Below are 18,698 nucleotides of genomic sequence, written 5' to 3' on the forward strand. Positions count from 1 at the left end.
TAATATATATAATAGAATAATATTAAATGCTCTTTAATTCCATTTTCCCGTTTTCACAAAATATTCTACTGGCCTTAAAGTTTTTTCTCAGGCTGTACATAGCGTTAGTGAAACAATATTATGCTATTAATTATTATCATCTATGTTTACAATAAATGATGTATTTTCATTAACCATATCACTAGAAAATCGAAAAATATTCATAGCACAAAAATGAGGCTTACGAATGTCTTCAAAGTTTTAGAATTGGCTGCAGTTGCTGGTGAGATGACTTTTCAATGTTCATCATCAACGTTGCAGCACTAGTCATTAGAACATTACGATATGAAGTCATTTGAGTTCTCTGCCTTGTTAAAATATATTTGAAAATAAATTAATTAGTTCATTCGCTTTAACTTGTTTCTTAAAAAATAAAGTCTCCGTAATCTAGGATTGCAACCAGAGGATCACTCTGTAGTTTTAATTTTGCATGCATTTCAGCTTATATTTTCTGATTTTCACATCATACTAAATATCATGCAAAAACCCTCTTTAATGCATCGCAGGTTTTCAGTCTTATACCATAATACTTGATTCCAATCAAAAAAAAAAAAAAAAAAATCGGCTTTCTCAACTTCGGAACAAGTGTTTGAAATTTAGTAGTTAGTTCTTCACTTCAATTAATACAATAATAAATTTTCCAATAAGTCATTTTCGCGCAGAGGTCAATCGTATTATTTTGCTGCTACAAGTGATGTTTTTAATAAATTTGCTTCCTGCTAATTGCTGCTGTTACATTCAATTTCAGCAACGGGAAAAAATGGTTTCATCGTCGTAAGCAAATCACACCAGCGTTTCACATGGAAATTCTCAAAAGTTACGTGACTATTTTCAACGAACAATCAGAATCCGCAGTTTCGAGATTGAAAGATTTGATTCATCAACCATGGGTCAACATTGATAAATTGCTCTCGCAGTGCTCGCTTGGAATACTTTGTGGTAAGAGATTCAATATTTTCTTCAGAAATTTGTAAAAGTTAAATTTTCTACTGTACATAGTAAAAAAGAAAAACTATTTCAGATTTATACACACACAGTTGGGCTCTCTTAATACGATCACGTTTAATACGAAATCCCGGCTAAAATGAACATTTTGTTCGTTAAATTTGGTTTGCTAAAAACCAAACTACTAGTTTCATAAAAAATTTCACGTATAACACGTACAATAAATTGAAAGTCTCGGCTAAGACGATCAAAAATTTCTGACTTTTTGCTTGAAATGTTCGTGGTTGAATACTATAATTTTCTTTTTTAGAAATTATTCATAATTTTGTGAGGTAGTAGAAGTTCCATTGTGCATCGAGAAGAAAATATTAAATATTTTGCATAGAAAATTAAGTCCCTGCATCTTCCATAGTGGATTAAAACCTATTCGCAACTCCTGAGCTCGAATACGCTACCTTGCGGTGATTAACAATACTAAAGAAAAAGGTAAAACATTCCATTCCACGTGTTTTCTTTGGGGTAAATTACAGGTTTCAGAGAGTTTATGATGTAATGTAATTTCGGAAGAACAGAAAAGAAAACTTTCCACTAACACGATAAAAAATTACTGTCTTTCACCAAGCGTCAAAGCAAGTTATAAGTTACGGCATTTGTTTGTTTTACCTTTTTCATTCGCCATTAGACAGTGGTTGCAGAGCCACCTATAGTTTATTGGAGTTGCGTATTGTGCGATTGTCGATTATCATCTTTCTTTTTTCAATATTTTCCAAAAACATTCTCTTATAAGAAATAAGTGATTTTTTTTCTGAATGTACTAATAGATCACAATTTGTGTATTAGTAGTAATATTTTCTAAATGTATGGGTAAGCATTTCTTCATTTTTACAGTATCACTCATTCACGGTTGTTACGAATAACTGCTAATAAGAATAAGTTCGTGGATTTTTGACATTTCATATTAACCGAGTTCAGCTGTAATTATTTTTCTAACTTTGATCCTTACCACATGAAGGCTTTACCACAACTTTTATGCTTTCTTACTTGTGCCCGTTTTGTGGTTCTGAGGAAATCTTAAAGATATATAGCTGGGGGGGAGGGAAGTCACGGGAGGTCACCGTAACCTTCAAAAAATTTCCTCATTCTGTAAATTTTGTCTGACGATTCGGCAAAATTTGGAGTTCCACTTGGCAAAATTATCATCATTCGTCAAACATTGGAGTTTCTTTAGGCGAATTGAGAGTTTCCGCCCTCCCGAAAATTTGAGTTCGGGGCTCCCATGTATTCAACTTCGAGCAGGCACTTGTAAGCCAGAATTTACCGTTTGGGAGAAGAGTTTGATGATAAAAATTCAAACTGATTCATGAAACACCGTATTAGGTTAAGCGATGCGCGTTAAAACACGAGATTCTGAAGGTTCACCCCTAGACCCCTCCTTGCAGTATTATGTATTAGCATATCAATTGTTATCGACAATATCTTATTTATTTTTTTGTTTTTCTTTAATACTTGGGAGTAGTCTGCAAACATTTTGTCTTTGAAAGCCCCAAACTCCCCAGAAAATAGAACACGCTGAGGTTTTCTTTCAATTTTCGATTTCTAATTTTAGCGCCATTTACATCATTTTTAATTCCAATGCATCAAAGGAGATGAACACTTTTCGAGATAGGGATCAAAAGAAAAAGAAAAAAAAAAAAAAAAGGAATTGGAAACAGTTTTTTAGCTAAATTTTACTTCTCCGCGCAAGACTTTATTGACATCACATAATTTAAAAATAAAATAGGCTATACAGTGAAATCCCGTTACGGAGAATTCATTGGATCCGTTTCAACGAAATACATTTTCAGCCCTGATTTAAAAGGCATTACATTACTTGTGTTTAATTAACGAAAATCTCGTTGCAACGAACAAAGTTCGTGGTCCCTTGAAGCTCGTTGTAACGGTATTTCACTGTATTTGCATCCTTGACCTATTTTTGTTGTACGTAAATGTAATATGAATTATGCATCATAGTAATAAATAAATGCCTTCGTGCCGAGAAGTAACAGGAAAGAAACAACGTTTTGTGGCACAAATATACAGATTACTGCAGATACGTGTTTCGAGATTTCAAGGAACCTCCTTTAAATACAAAATGGAGAACTTCTGGATGTAGAGGCGTCCGGTAAAATCCGAAAAGCCAGCTTTTACCGGATGTCTCTACATCCTACAGCTCACTATTTTCATTGAAAAAGGGGTTCCCTGTAACCCCGAACCACGTTTCTGTAGTAATCCCTATATTTGTACTGTAAAACGTTGGTTTTTTTCCTGTTATGCATTATAGTGTTTCTGTAGTTACATTGGTTATTTATTAGTGAATGTAAGTTAAAAAATACACATTTATTTTTCCAGATTCTGCGATGGGTTACAAGTTGGATTTTCGCACGATAAATAAAGATGCTGAAAATTACTTGCATATGCTTCATAAGTAAGTGATGTTTACTATTTTCGTAGAAACAAACATTCAATATACAGGGTTTGTCCGGAAAGTAATAGGACTGAGTCGATTTAAAAAAATTTATTGAGCCAATTGTTGCAATTATTTAAAAACTTTCAAAATAGTCTCCTTCTGCGTCGATGCAGCGCTGCCAGCGCGATTTCAAAGCATTGAAGGCGTCACGGTAGTCATTCTCTGGAATAGCCTTGAGAGCCGCGGTGCATGCTGCTTGGATCCCCTCTGTCGTCTCAAAATGCTTGCCTTTCATCGGCCTTTTCAGGCGAGGGAAACAAAAAAAAGTCCGGGGGGGCTTGGGGGTCACTTTCACACACGTTCAAATTTTCTCGGCACACTTCCACTCGCCGCAATTTCTGGTCGTCAGTGGGCACTTTTGGGACCAACTTCGCGCACACCTTGCGCATGTTCAAATGCACCGTCACAATGTCATGAACCACAGATTTTGGTAAATTTAACATTTGGGCAATTAAACGAATACTTAGTCGACGGTCTAAGTTCAAAACTTTGCGCATACGAGTCACATTGTCGGTGTTTGTCGAAGTCTAAGGTCTTCCAGCACTGTCTTCATCGGCGACCTCTGCCCGGCCCGCCAAAAAGACCTGGTGCCACCGAAACACACCACGTCTTGCTAAAGCAACATCTGGGTAAGCCTGCTTGATCATATCAAACGTCTTTGTCGCAGATTTACCGAGTTTCACTCAGAATTTAATCGCGTAGCTCTGCTTTAACAAACGCTGCATTTTTGGCTTGCACCACTCACAGAAACACGTCGCGCGAAAATGCCTGTCCTGACTCTCCAGGAGCTCGGAGACAACCGACTAGCCGCTCGTTTGTTAGTTAGGATTGCCCTCTACCGAATCCAGTCGGCGCGTGCACGCTCCGACGTACAGTCACGGCGGAAGAAAATCAGTCCTATTACTTTCCGGACAAACCCTGTATTTACAAAATTGTAATACATCTTTTAGAATTGTTTCTCAAGTTAAAGTTTTTGCAAAAAACTTGTATGGTCATTTGGAATCCTTAATTTTATGTGCAGATGTAAATTACATTTTTCAAAGTGATATTATTTCAGTTAAATGCATTATCATCTGAAAGAAATAAGTACATTTCAAGTATGTTTATTCGTTCAAGATTTGACAATTGTTATACTTTGTTCAGTTGCAAATCTTAGAATAGTAGTGTGACATACTCCTGACAAACACCAGGGGCGCCCCCCCCCCAAGAGCAAGGACGAACCCCCCTAAATATCGCAACCTCCCTAGTCTGCGCCATGACCTCCCCCCCCTAGTGGGCACTTCTGCAAACACACACTTTAAGTATTTAAGTATTTACTTACTTAAGTATTTACAGAAGAAGCACATAAAGACTATATGGTGAATTCCAGCGGTAACGGAAGGACAGTTTTTACAAAAAAAAAAAAAAAAAAAAATCGATGCATTTCTATCTGTAAGCATATCAAAATACATATTTTTTCAAAATCTGATGCCTAGACTTTTATACACATCAATTTTGCTAAAAAAGCCAAAGTCAAGAATTTTTCGTTAGTAACTTTCTTTTTTAAAATCAAATTTAAAAAACAGTAACTGAAGGACATTTTTGCGACATGATTTTCACGCTATAGTGTTCTTCCGAAAATTTCAACTAAATTATACAGGGGAAAATTCTATAAAAATTAGAGCACATACGAGAGAGTTCAATCATTGCAATTTCACCTTTAGTTTTAAAACATAATTATTTTAAGCATATAAATTTTCTATTTGTTAAGGGTGACGGAAGGACTATAACGGAAGGACAAGAAGTCCAAAACAATTAAACTTGGTAAATTTTAACTTACAAATATTTATTCAGCTAATACAACAGTCTGAAACAATATCTACTACCTTAGCCACCTGTTACTATTCTGAACTTTTAAAATACTCAATAACTTTATTAGAATCCATAGAACATTTATCTTCTTTCTCAAGAAACACAAAGACCATTCCCACATTATTATGCATCCCCAAACAAAATATTTTTATTTCTTCATCTTCTATATAAGTACTTGTCCAACACATTGCTCTTTGTTAATTTCTTTCCCTTCCATACAACTAACAAAACTTGCCCTAACGTTAATGAATCCTATTCTAATGATTTGGTGTATTTTTGATTCAGCTGTATCTTTATTTTTAACATTATTTATAACTGTCTTTCCTCAGTCTGTTGAATTCTAAGTGAAACTTCATTCGATTTGTTGAAGTACTTGTTATATTCAATAACATAACTTGTTACAGGGTTCAAATCAGGGGTGGCAAATAGGGGGGTCAAGAGGGGGCGGTCGCACCCCCAAATTTTTTGAGCAGAATGATAGAATATGGGTGAATTCAATTTATGTGAATCGGAAATCAATGTTCATTTAAAAAAAATCTCGCTGGTTCTCAGTAACTATTTGATGAAACTCGACACATTTTCAGACTGGAAAAAGTGTTTTTCGTTATTTGTATGATGACTTAGAAATTCATGAAGTATTTTCCAGCCTTTTCAGAACACAGAAAACTGATCGAGAACCATGATTAATTTTAACTAAAGAAGACATTTCCTCATATAGGCTAAATATTTCACACTTCTGTGCCCAGTATGGTGTGTCTAATATGAGAGGCTCGTGCAAAGTGGTGTGGCTGCAAGGTTTTCGCAAGAAAATTCCTTGATATTTTACATTCACATTTACGCTCATTTTTTAAGTGTATATTTATTTAATGAGTGTTCATCGCTTTCTTCTGTTAGAAACACGTTTCAGCTGCTCAATGCATTATATGCTTTCATAGAATCTTCTTAAAAATGTATGTGATTATTGAAAAAAAAAATATATCAGCAAATACCTTTTATTGGGCTCTATAATTATGCAATCTCGAAGTGACACAAGATGGTCTTCAAGAGTTAAAACCATAAAAAGATTTCTTTATAACTTCAAAGCAGTGATTTGACGACTGGAAGAATGATTGCATAACCATTCTTTCAATGGTGAAAAACCTCATGCCCTTTTTCATGTATGACTTCGTTTGAATTTTTATTCAATTTGTTTGTATTGAAGAAAGTTTTTGAGAAATGCTTTACTCTATCAAAACATCTTGAATCCGCTACGCTTAATTTTTGGACTATTCAAACCACAGTTCAATCTACAATTAAAACTGAAAATGGATTTTACATAGATGTATATTTCAATCAGTCGTGAAACTTTTCGAAAAAATTCTTCCTCCGAGCCACTTTTAAAAAGGCGCAAAAAAAAAAAAAAAAAAAAAAAAAAAAAAAAAAAAAAAATCCACATGATGATGTGAAGTCAAACATTGATTTTTCAATATTTTGTATGAAGTAATAGATTCAGTTTCGAATGAAATTAACACAAGATTTGATGATAATTATTTTTCTGTATGGTTGGCTCTATATTATCTGGATTGGATTTTGAAAACGAAAAATAAAATGTTTCAATTATAAGTAAAATTTTAGCATGAGGCAGGAAAAAATACAAGCAATATACCTAAAAACTGGTTATCACAACCAGAGACTGCAGTTTGTCCTTGTAATGGACTCATCAGTCTGGAATAGTGAATAGCAGAGCTGGAGGCAGATGACGTCTCATTGAAGCTGAGAGCGCTCAGGAGACTAGATTATTCAATGATGAAAAATCAAGCTCCTCATAATTTTTGAAGCTGTCTGGGTGATTTTGAAGAGCAAGATATAAAAAGCATACATAACTTTGTTACTTTAATTGTTTTTTAACTATTTCAATTAGCTCAGCTAGTAGAGAAAGATTTTTTTGTCTCAGGAGATTTAAGACTTATTTTCGAAGCACAATGGGCAAAAAAAAAGAAAAAAAAAATCTATTTGGCTATAGTGGCAAAACAGCACGGGAGTGGGCACTAACAGATTAGTAACAGGATTCCCTGCTCTTCCGAATTTCAAAAATCGTGCACTAAAACTTTTCCAAAAGGTATAAAAACTTTAGTATTGAGATGTTTTGTACGATAACTTATTAGAAAGTGAACCAAAATTTTATTTGTTTCTAAACACTAATTTTTATTCATATTAAACCGATTTTTTGACCACTTCCTGTTAGCTAATGTGTGTTTGGGACCGCACTGTGGTAATACATATTAAAGAAACTCGACCCCCCAAATGAAACGCTGAAATGCCGCCCCTGGTTCAAATAGTGCATATTTTGTGTGTCGGGATGAGAATGGATATTACTCCATCTTTTTTAAAGTTGATCTTTGAATTTACTGATCTGTTTTTACTACTGCTTCGCAATCTTATTTGGTTCAAGAATATTTAAATCGTCTGACAGAAAGAATCAGATAATAATACGCGTTTAGATTAGAAAAAATGAAAATCTCGTTCCGTCACCCGTAGAAAATATAATCTAAAAACGCATTATAATTAGAGCCATATTAAAACCTGGCTCACAGCTGCAGAACTTGATGAAAATACACATAACGAACCAAAAAGAAAAACCGCTTCGAAAATCAGCCCCCTTCCAGGTATCAAATCAGCTTTTACAAAATTCAATAATGGCTCCTGAGTATGGCAAAACGGCCGTTTCGTCGTAATTCTGCAATTTCACAACTTCTTCGACGTTATTTTGTAAAATATATGTATAGAGATAAAAAAAAAAAAAAACACGCAGATACTTCAGTTTTTTAACCTCTTTCGCAGGTTTCAGGTGATATCTCCCCTGCCTCTCCCTCCAAAAAAAAAACAAAAAAAAAAACCGTAACATAATCGGTAAAATGAATTAATTCTTTTCACTTCGTCCATCGGCTGTAATTATAATCTATTTCATTAGTGTTAATTTTATACTTGAGATAATATATGTTAATTTTTTGCATTCCAGTTGCGCGGAGGTTGTCATCCATAGAGTTTTAAGGCCTTGGACTCAGAATGACGCAGTATTTTTCAACTGTTTTTCAGCCGGAAGAAGATTTGTCAAAATTATACATCCTATGAAATCCTTCACGAAAAAGGCAAGATAGTTTAAGTGCACACATGTATTCACTATTTCAAGCAATATATATATAATATAACTGGAGTTTCAGTTTGATTAGAAGTAGATTGTGGTTCTAATAATACAGTAAAACCTGTCTACAACGATACTGTTGGGACCTAAAAAAATATCGTCATAGATAGGTTATCGTTATAGACAGTTTGATTAGTCAGGCTGACATTTCGCTGGGGCCAAAAAAAGAATTGTTATAGACAGGTTATCGTTATAGACAGTATCGTTATACACGGGTTTCACTGTATTGGTTCTTCCTATTTAAATAGTTGAATTTCTGAACCCTTTAAAGAGCATAACCTCAGCGGTAGAGTATGGCCATTTTTTGTATGTAAAGCTATTAAAGGCCGACGTAAAAACCACGAAGTCAATTTGTTTTTGAAAATTTAAATAGTGGATTTTGCGTGAATTGAAACGACATGAACGTCGTAAAATTACAAATTACAATTTTCCCGAATTTGGTTACTTTATTATTCAACTCAGAAATATGTAAATACTCAGTCACACTATCTTCATTTAATCTTCAACTGAAAGTTATCTTGAATAAAAGTAGCACAGTTATGCCCACAATCAATGTATTTCATTTGCGATGTTTTCAAAATAAATTACAAGATATTTTTTTTAATTACTATTATTTTTCTTCTGCAAATATGTACTATTTAGATTCCTTTGTTTCAAGGAAAACAACAAGGGAAAAATATCATTTATGTATTATTTACGTTCTATAGTTTATATAGTTTATAAAGTAAGTTTTGAACATATTTCTTACGCTCCTTAAAGCAGTGATTCTCAATCGGTGGCCCGACGAATCGGCACCGGTTCGTCGGACTAGAAAAATTGACCGGTCCTCAGAGATTTTTGCTAGATTTTTGCTTTAGCATTCGAGATTGTTGCTTGAGAGAGAGAGAGAGACTCACTGGTCTTGAAAAAAACATACAGCTTTTTAAGAGTTCACGAACACAAGTTCTTTTTTTTTATTTATATTTTTTCTTACGAAAGAAAAGAAGAAGAAGAAAAGAAAACGAGAAAAACATCATCTATCTGCGAATTTTTTAAAAAGGTTTTTTCAGGTCTGCGGGTCAAAAAAGGTTGAGAAAAGCTGCCTTAAAGGGTAAAAGCGTCGGTGAGAGTATAAGTTTATGTTGTCAATTTGATGAGAAATGAATTAGATGAGGACAATTCCACGGGTAACTGGCTGACATTTTTGAAGCAAAAACCATATGCATTTTGTCTCATTCCAAACCAAATATGCCCCATTTTCAAATTTTTTGCTTTTTAAGCTGAATATAATGATGTAATTGAAATTCCAAAATATTCTTTGAGTGGTTTTTAAAAAATAGTAGCTGATTGACATTTTAAAAAGTGGCTTGTCAGTCAGTTACCATGCTTTTAACTATTTTTTAAAACTAGAAAAAAAGTTATTTTGGGAATTTAACTACACTTTTAATTTCAGCTAAAAAAGAACAATAATCATCAGGGGAACATCAAAGAAAATATATTTATAATAATGAATATTTTGTGTAAAATGTGACAAAATGTATATGCTTTTACTTCAAAAATGTCAGTCATTTACAAGTGCAATTGTCCAAGTACGAAACTGAAATTTCAAAATGAATTCTATTCCTAAAAAGAGGAAGGTTGAAATTTCCTTTCTTCATAATGTTGTCAGTTTTTTTAATTGCAACCTTCTGTTCACTGCTAGATTTTATTTCTTCGTGCTGCTCATTGTTTCGTCCTAATTTTTCTGACATACAAATGTAACATTTGTTTCAGGTAATTGAAGACAAGAAGACTTCTGTAATGAAGGATAAAAACCTGAGCTTACCAACGGATATTAACGATAACTTCAAGCCTGGAAAATACAAAAAGGCATTTTTAGAAATGATGATTAATTACCATTTAAAAGACTCATCATTCACATTAGATGATATTCAAGAGGAAGTTGATACGTTTATGGCTGCGGTAAGAATGATTTTTGAAACTTAAAAGCAGTGTTTTGTTTATTTTCTTCAACCGTGAATGAATTTCAACTTACTGCTGTCCAGTTTTATATGGAAAAAAAATCATTTATAGGTTATTATATCACTATACACAGATTATATTATGCTATATTTTAAGTTTTCTTAATTTCGCAATCGTTTTAAGTTTTGAAATTACAATGTTATTATTTTAAGATTTTTCAGTCATTCTTAAAATTAATTTTGAAAGTTTATAAAAGTGAAAAATAAAAATTTTCTTCCGATTTTTAAAGTATAAACAATAACTCCAAGACCGTTAAAGCACGGTTTTAAAAATTTAGCCCCTGAAGAAATCAATATTATAAAAATTTAAGCTCATTTTCAAAACTTTTATTTTAAACGTGTAGCTTTTTTTTTATAAATTTTACCTTCTAATCTTCCTTTATATTACTGCAGTACCCTTGCTTCATTTTTTACATTAACTTGTTTAAATGGCATTGTTCTATACTGAGGATTTTTTCTTTAGGTTTATTTATAAAAAAAAATTACTTTTTTTACCCGAAAATTACCTTTGACAGCTTTTATATGATAATGATTACGCATTTTAAACACCATTTTAAAGTGCAACAAGTCCTATTACGAACGAGCCTCACGTATTGTCCGTTCTTTACAAAAAGGCACTTGACTCCTCCCTCGTCACGCGGTATCCGATGATTCTATTTCGCTGTTTTCGGCAGAACGTATACTCGGATCATTGCATTTTGTTGTAAAAGCAGCAGTTTTTATAATGTAGGAATAACTAAAATGCTAACAAACAAGTGAAACAAGTGATGGCTGGTTGTCTCTTTTAGAAGCGAGTGGATTGCGTACCGATCACCAGGCCCACGCCAAGCCTGATCGGCGCCGTCGTGCAACTGTCTTTTGAGCGCCGTTCCGCCTTGGCTACGCTACTGCTTGTAGTGAATATGTTGCATTATAATTCGTGCAATACATATTTTTGAGATTTTAAACAATTGTTCGTAGTTATTCGACTGCTTCATGTTATCATATTGAAAAATATGATAAGCGCATTCGCATATTATTTACCTGTGCGTACTATTAATGTAGACAATAACTTAACTTTTTAGTTCTGTGTAGTAACGACTTGACCATAACTAATCGATTATCTCCCCCCCCCCCGTCTCTCTCCCTCCCCCCTTTTCTTCAAAAAATTGTGTATTGAATTACAAAAAGAACTTTAGACACTGTCATAAATTTTAAATTCAATGCCTTTTTACCGCATTTGCCGTACTTTAGAAAATTACTTATTTTGCATGAAACAAAATCAAATTTAAATCTTTAAGGTGGAATATATATCCTCTATATTATTCTTTTTTCAATTTAGAAATATAATCAATATCCTGTTGTCATGTTTTGACAGGCATAGGAGTGTGATTGATTATTCATCAATTAGAATTTAGAGATATACTTAGAACTGCGTCAACTTTAATATTAGGATATTTTCTCTTTAAAAAACGCATTAGCATATCAGTGAGTCACTGAACTCGAAACAACTTCGAGATACGAAGTAAAAACGTACACTGTACTCTAAAATTAAATATTTACACATTTTTTAAAAAATAAATTAAATTTCAAACGTATTTTTTCCACAGTATATATGTCTACAAAACTTCACTCCAAGTGTTAAATAGATTTTTCTCGAACGCTATGGCAGATCCATGGAGTCTGGACACTCCCCAAAAGGAGTAAGAAACTTCAAAAATGGAAATATCGATTTTTACACGTAGTTTTAATGCGTAGTAAAAAAGAAAGAAAAAAAAAAAGAAACCTCGAATTTGAGTGCATAGACTTTTTTATGTTTCCTCTACTTCTTATATAATGCAAGGATGTTTCAAAGTTGAAATCATACACTTTTTCCTCCTGTTTTCATAAAAAAGTAAGGATTTCACAAAAAAGAAAAAAAAGAAAAGAAACTACAACAGAAGACAATTATTTCTCCTGGTAAGAAGCAACTTCAAAGCCAAAGTATGGTCTAATAACGTCTGCAAAGTGCAAAATGTTAAAAAAAAATCAGAAAAATTAGCTTCTTAAAGGATCTTTAGCAAAATTGGATTTGAGGGCATCAGGAATTGAATACGTTTTCTCTTAAAAAAAAAAAAAAAAAACTTTGTGTCGGACACCCTCCGAAATAAAATCCTGGCTACCCCATTGACCATAAAAACCTAATTGCGGAATAGCAAAGTTCTTGCACCTCGTATGCTCAACCTTGTGTACTATAGACATACAGAAACAGCATTCACGGCTCCACATTACGAAGAAAAATGCTAATGTATGCATTAGTTAGTATTGCCTGTTCACATTCAGTGTAAAAGATTGCACTTTTGAAAAGCATGCTTAGACACAACAAGGCAATAATGTGTATAATTCTATATTTCAATTAGATATCATGAAAAGTTTAAGTTTACTTTTTTGGTCAGAGATTCTTTTCCTCTGATTGGAGCATTTTTGATGGGTATAGCTCGGCGCCTTTTTGACTCTAGCGCCGTCGTGCGGCTTGCACATAGGGACGGCGCGGCCCTGCCGATCACACCCGCGTAAAATGGAACTCTGCGTTCGAGGGGGACTGGCGAAATGCCTTCTCCTGAAAAACGGACAATATTTCATATGAAAAAATAAATAAATAAATAAAAAGAGAAAAACCCCGTATTTTACGATAATGAATTTCTTTTCTCAAAATATTGTGTCAATAATTTTCCAACTCTTAAATTGCGTTAAAAAATATTAAATGGCTAATTTTCTCAATATACTAACTGCGTCGCCCGCCTTTTGTGTTGGCATTTTGAAATGCAATGATTAAAAAAATATGGCATTATTTTCAAAATTCTAATCATTTCAGTTTAGATTGAGTGAATGATTAAACATTTTGTGTTATTATGCCCCAGAATGTTAATAAACAATAACGTAAACAGAAAAAAAAAATCGGGGCTGGGGGTGGAATGAGACCCTTACTCAAAAAGGCACTGATTGTTACATGATGCAAACGACTAATTTCATGCGCAACTTAAAAAATTTGACATTTTTTAATTTAAAATAACTACATTCCAGGGTCACGATACTACAGCTCTTACTGTGAGATGGGCTATTTATTTGCTGGGATTGCATCAGGATGTGCAAGAAAAAGTAGTTCTGGAACAGAAGTCTTTGTTTGGGGATGATCCACACCGAGTAGTGACGTTTGACGACATCTGCAACATGAAATACACTGAGTGTGTCATAAAGGTAAAAAAAAAATCTACACAAATGTTCTTGTCAAGTTAAAATTTTTCCTGGAATCAAAAAATTCCTGCTAATTGCACTATAATTTGCGTGTACATATGAACACCCACCCACACACGCACGCACACACACACACACACACACATATATATATATATATATATATATATATATATATATATATATATATATATATATATATATATATATATATATATATATATATATATATATATATATACTATGAACAGTACAATCACGTTTTTCTGAACTAACAGGGACCAATGGCGATCAGAAGAATCGATAATCCGGGTAATAATTGCAATAAGCAAATCATATCTTTAAGTTAGCTGGTGACTAACTGTTTATTACGACGAAAAAAAAATTTTTTTTGTTACAAAAACGCATAGAATTAATAACTAAATAGTAAACATTTAATAGCAATTTTAATGATTTCTTCTCTAAGAGTTGGTCTACCGTCTGGTATCTTCTGGTTCAAACATTTATGCTTTCATTTATGCGAAGCCCGGTCATTCAACTGTTACACACTCAAACCTTTCTTTGTGCGATTTTTTTTTTTTTTTTTTTTTTTTGCGCGAATGTTTTTTTTTTTTTTTTTGTGCGGTATATGAAAATTTCAATCAGATTGGGACTCAATTGACGAAATTATTCGTAAAACGAGTGCGAGGTAGTATCTTCAAGTGACGACCGGGGCACCCCGATGTTAGGTCACTGTGACCTCCCAAAAATCTCCTTATTCGGGAAATTTTGTCTGACGATTCAGCGAAATTATGTTTATTTTTATATTGTTCAAAGAAGCAATACCTAGTTATTTCGTAAGTTTTTAGGTTATTTTCTACGTGAGACTTTTTACCTATCCATCGCACAAAAACAGGTTTGGGTGCATTCATAATACGGACTGATGTCGGACTGACTCTCGAAGTATGCAATAATGGTTGTCAGATTACCATAATTTCTAGTTCAATCTAAACAAAAGCTGTACATTTAAACAAAGTATAAAACGAATGTTTATTTTACTATAGTTACTTTCTTGACTTCATAATTTTAAATTATCATTCACGGTAAAAGCACTAGTAGTCGGTCCTTTAGTACAGGTATGAATTTCAGCAATTAGTGCAACAACCAGGGTTCGAATTTTTACTTACGAAAATGTTTGTGGTTTTTTACGAAAGATTCTGCATTCTAGAAATCTTTATAACTTTCTTTTTTACACTTAATAACCTAAAAAATAAAATATTTGGCTAAAGGCAGTAATGAGGTGTACTACCAATGCTTGAAATTAAATATCTCAATCAGCTCCTTGAACCTTTTTTGAAGCACGCAAATTGAGCATAATGAGTAATAGAAAGAATAACCACAAGTTTGATACAGGAAAAGGAAAGAAAATTGCAAACCAATGATTGCTGTTAGCATTATTTGATGTTTATTTTATTTAATTCATGTTTTTCAGAAACTAAATTTTGAATATTTGGTTACAAATTCGTGACATTGTCACTATCGTGCTTTTCGGTACGATGTGTAACATTGAACATAACAATGGAAAACACGGACCAACTTCTCTTGCCGGACGTGGCTCATCAGGCACCACTGTTTTAAGTCATTGTGGCCGACTTCTGATGCACTTACCCTATGTTAATACTAAACTTAAAAAATAATCAACAAATTTTTTCGATGATCCCGATCAACGAGAGCAGGATATCAGAATTCCTACTGTATATATTCAAGCATATTTTTAAGAAACAACATGTTTTTTTATAAATATATATGTCGTCGTCTCAGAGCAACAGTTGATATCTTAGTGTTATTACTGGGATTAGATGTCTTACTGTTGCTCTAAGGCGACGATGTATTTATGATGTCTAATCGATTAAGTATAAAATTAAGATCAACTGGTGATAACTTCACTTATTGGTTTTCACAGGAAACGCTGAGACTTTTCCCACCACTTCCAATTGTCGCAAGAGAAGCATTAAAAGACATCCAGATAGGTAAGCACTGAACTTTTTGAGGCAAAAACAAAAGTGTTTTCTTTCGGTCCCATAGCCGGAATTTTCACCTCTACTGTTAAAGAGGTTATTTAAGATGTTTAGTATCAAAATCTGCTCAATCTACTTTTTAGAGATTTTACCTCAGTATTTCACTCCTGTCTACATAACCACGTTTAGGGTTTTTTTTTTTTTTTTTTGTCTTTCGAAAAAGAGTCGATGTATTTCATTTTTGTGATATTTTTTAAACTAACTTTATTGCCTAATTTTACATTTTACGTACAAAAATATTTCGGATTGAGCAGGTTTTAAAATATTTATAAACTGACATCACCTCCCCCTATTAACTTCCAGTTAAGCTGCTATGACTCTGCCGTGGGCAGGTAAGCGACAGTATCTGTAGAAATGAGATTTTGAGATGTGAAGAAATGCGTTTTGGATTGACTACTAACAATAGGGAAATGTTGGAGTTTGACGTTTTTTTCGCGCTTATTTTTCAGCGTAAATTATTTAAGCAAGTTTGTACATTAAAAATAACTTACAGTAGATGACAAAAATGTTTAAAAAAAAATGAGAAAGAAAAATTTTGCAGTTAATGCGTTTTAACTGACTATAGCAGTACTATTTTCAATAGTTTATTAATAGCCTTATGGTAACGCATCTAACTTGAATGTAGATTTAGCAGCAAAATAATGTTACAGATTTAAATTCAAGTCCAGTGTTTATACTTCAAAGCAGCATTTCTCAACTTTTTTTCACCTGCGGACCGACAAAAGCTTTTAAAAAAAAATCGCGGACCGGCGAAGTTTATTTATTTATTGATTTTTTAATTTTGTGCTTTTGGCTCCCGCGAACTGACTATTCAAAACTTATGAAAACATTTTGCCATCAATAATTTGCTTTTTTAAATTAAATAAATAAATAATTTTTCTTGGCGTTAAAGAAATCACAATTGTTTTTAATTGCAAACATAAGCAATATATCTATAAATTATTTTGACAATTATACATAAGTAAATAAACATTTGAAAAATGTGGAGAATGACAAAAATTAATGTAAAAAACGTCACATACGAAACACTACTTTTTAAAATTTCCTTCTTTCTTTCTTTTTTTGGGTAAAGAAATTTTTTTAGCGTATGTAAGAGCAACCGGTCAAATCATTCTGCTTACCGGTGCTGGTCAGCCGTACCACTGGTTGGGAATCGCTGATTTAAAGGACATTTTTTCTTATTAAAGGGAATTTTGCGAACATTTTAAGGACCCTTTGAGGTTTTTTTTTAGGTTATAAAAATCCGAACCTTATAAGATTCAAATTATTTTCAGTATGAGAAGTATAGATGGCAGCACCAATTTTTGTTCTGGTTTGTTTCGTCCAAGCGTTTTTTTTCTCTTTTTTTAAAAAACTTTTTTAGCAGAAAAAGAATGGAGTATTTACACGAGTCTCACATGCTGCAATTGCAAGGGGTACCTAAGGTCGTAGGGGCTCCGAAGGTTATTCAAAAATAAGCATAACTGTTGAACATAGTAATAGACAATATTAAAAATACCCCCCATTGGCGGCGGTCCCCCCCCCCCCAGCCAGAAAATCTGCCACACATATAGGAAGTTAAAATTTAAAACTGTGGATTTCGAAAAGGAATTCATTTAAAACATAAACATTTTGCAAACAGATTTCTGCATTTGTGAAGTAAATTTTCTGCCTTATAATGATAATAATTATTTTTACTATTATTATTTTGCCTAGGAAGTATGGTGAAGGGTCCCTTTCAAATGTTGCGTTGTAAAACTTTAATTGAAGAGAGAAGATATTATTTTCAATTTATGATTATTTTGAGCTTGAAAAGTCGAGCCAAGGGTGCCCATTCCCCCCCCCCCTCCATTTTTCCCGACCCCCTTTCAGTTTTCTGTTTTTTAGCTGTCTTTTTTTATTTTATTTATTTTTAAAAAATATTTATTATTATTATTATTATTATTATTTTATAAAACTCTGTGCTACGCCAATGATATACCACATACACACACACACAGACACACAAATCAAGTAAATAAATGAAATAAAATACATACAGAATAAAATAAAATAAAACAATTTTAAATAAATCAAGAAATAAATTTTTAAAAAATTAAAAAATCTCCCCAAAAATTTGGGTGGCGCAACTTGCTCTATAATCCCCTCTGTGGACATCCCTGAGTCGAGTGCTTTACAATGCAACTTCGAACTGCTGCAACCACATACTTTTGAAAAAAATCGCAAACTTTGCATATTTTCAACATCTCTTCCGTATACAGCAGGTAAATTCTGCGAGGTTTATACAAAGGTATAAATTTCAAAGTTATTGAACTTAAAGTATAGCAGGCAATGCAAAAAAAAAAGTTAGGGATTCAGAATGTATATTTTTTTACAAATATTTTATTACGCATCACTGAAAAATTTAGTTCGTTTAATGTAACTGAAAAAAAAAAAAAAAAAGTCAAACATAATTTGAGCTTTGATTTGTTCTAAAATATGAATTGATTATTTATTAGTCCTAATTAAAGTTAGCGTTTTTTATTCTTTTTCTCTTACTTAAACAGTGTAGGAAACCAGTCGAGAAAGCAGGTATGAGGACTCCTTGTGTTACTATTCCGTTACTTTTCTTGACTCTCAGCCTTTTGAGCTGATTTTAATATTACACCTCTAAAAATTTATATCAAATAACATTTTATAAGGCAGTGAGAAGCAAAGAGATGTAAGCGACAAAATTAAACATTTGGAGATAACCAGTACAAATGGTAGGTTGACTTCTCCTCTGTCTTGGGGAAAGAGATAGTACAGACCTAGTAGGTGCTTGTAACTGCTGTACAGCATGATTTAGAGGGAAAAAAATGTATGAATGCCTACCTAGGATCTGAACTTTGAACGCGATTTACTCGAAACTTTTAAAGCCCACTTACATCCCTTTGCTTCTCACTGCC

The 18,698-nt window shown here is 33.0% G+C and overlaps 1 protein-coding gene across 1 annotated transcript in view; it reads left to right on the plus strand.

The window, feature by feature from the left end:
• Nucleotides 1-18,698, plus strand: part of LOC129217596 (cytochrome P450 4V2-like) — a 61,305-nt gene that overhangs the window by 37,672 nt on the left and 4,935 nt on the right. Inside the window, exons 9-11 of the mRNA XM_054851925.1 lie at nt 10,275-10,463; nt 13,565-13,738; nt 15,678-15,744. Coding sequence (XP_054707900.1) covers nt 10,275-10,463; nt 13,565-13,738; nt 15,678-15,744 — 430 coding nt within the window. The remainder of the gene's footprint in view (nt 1-10,274; nt 10,464-13,564; nt 13,739-15,677; nt 15,745-18,698) is intronic.

The sequence above is a fragment of the Uloborus diversus genome, chromosome 1 (assembly GCF_026930045.1).
Source record: "Uloborus diversus isolate 005 chromosome 1, Udiv.v.3.1, whole genome shotgun sequence".
NCBI lineage: Eukaryota > Metazoa > Arthropoda > Arachnida > Araneae > Uloboridae > Uloborus > Uloborus diversus.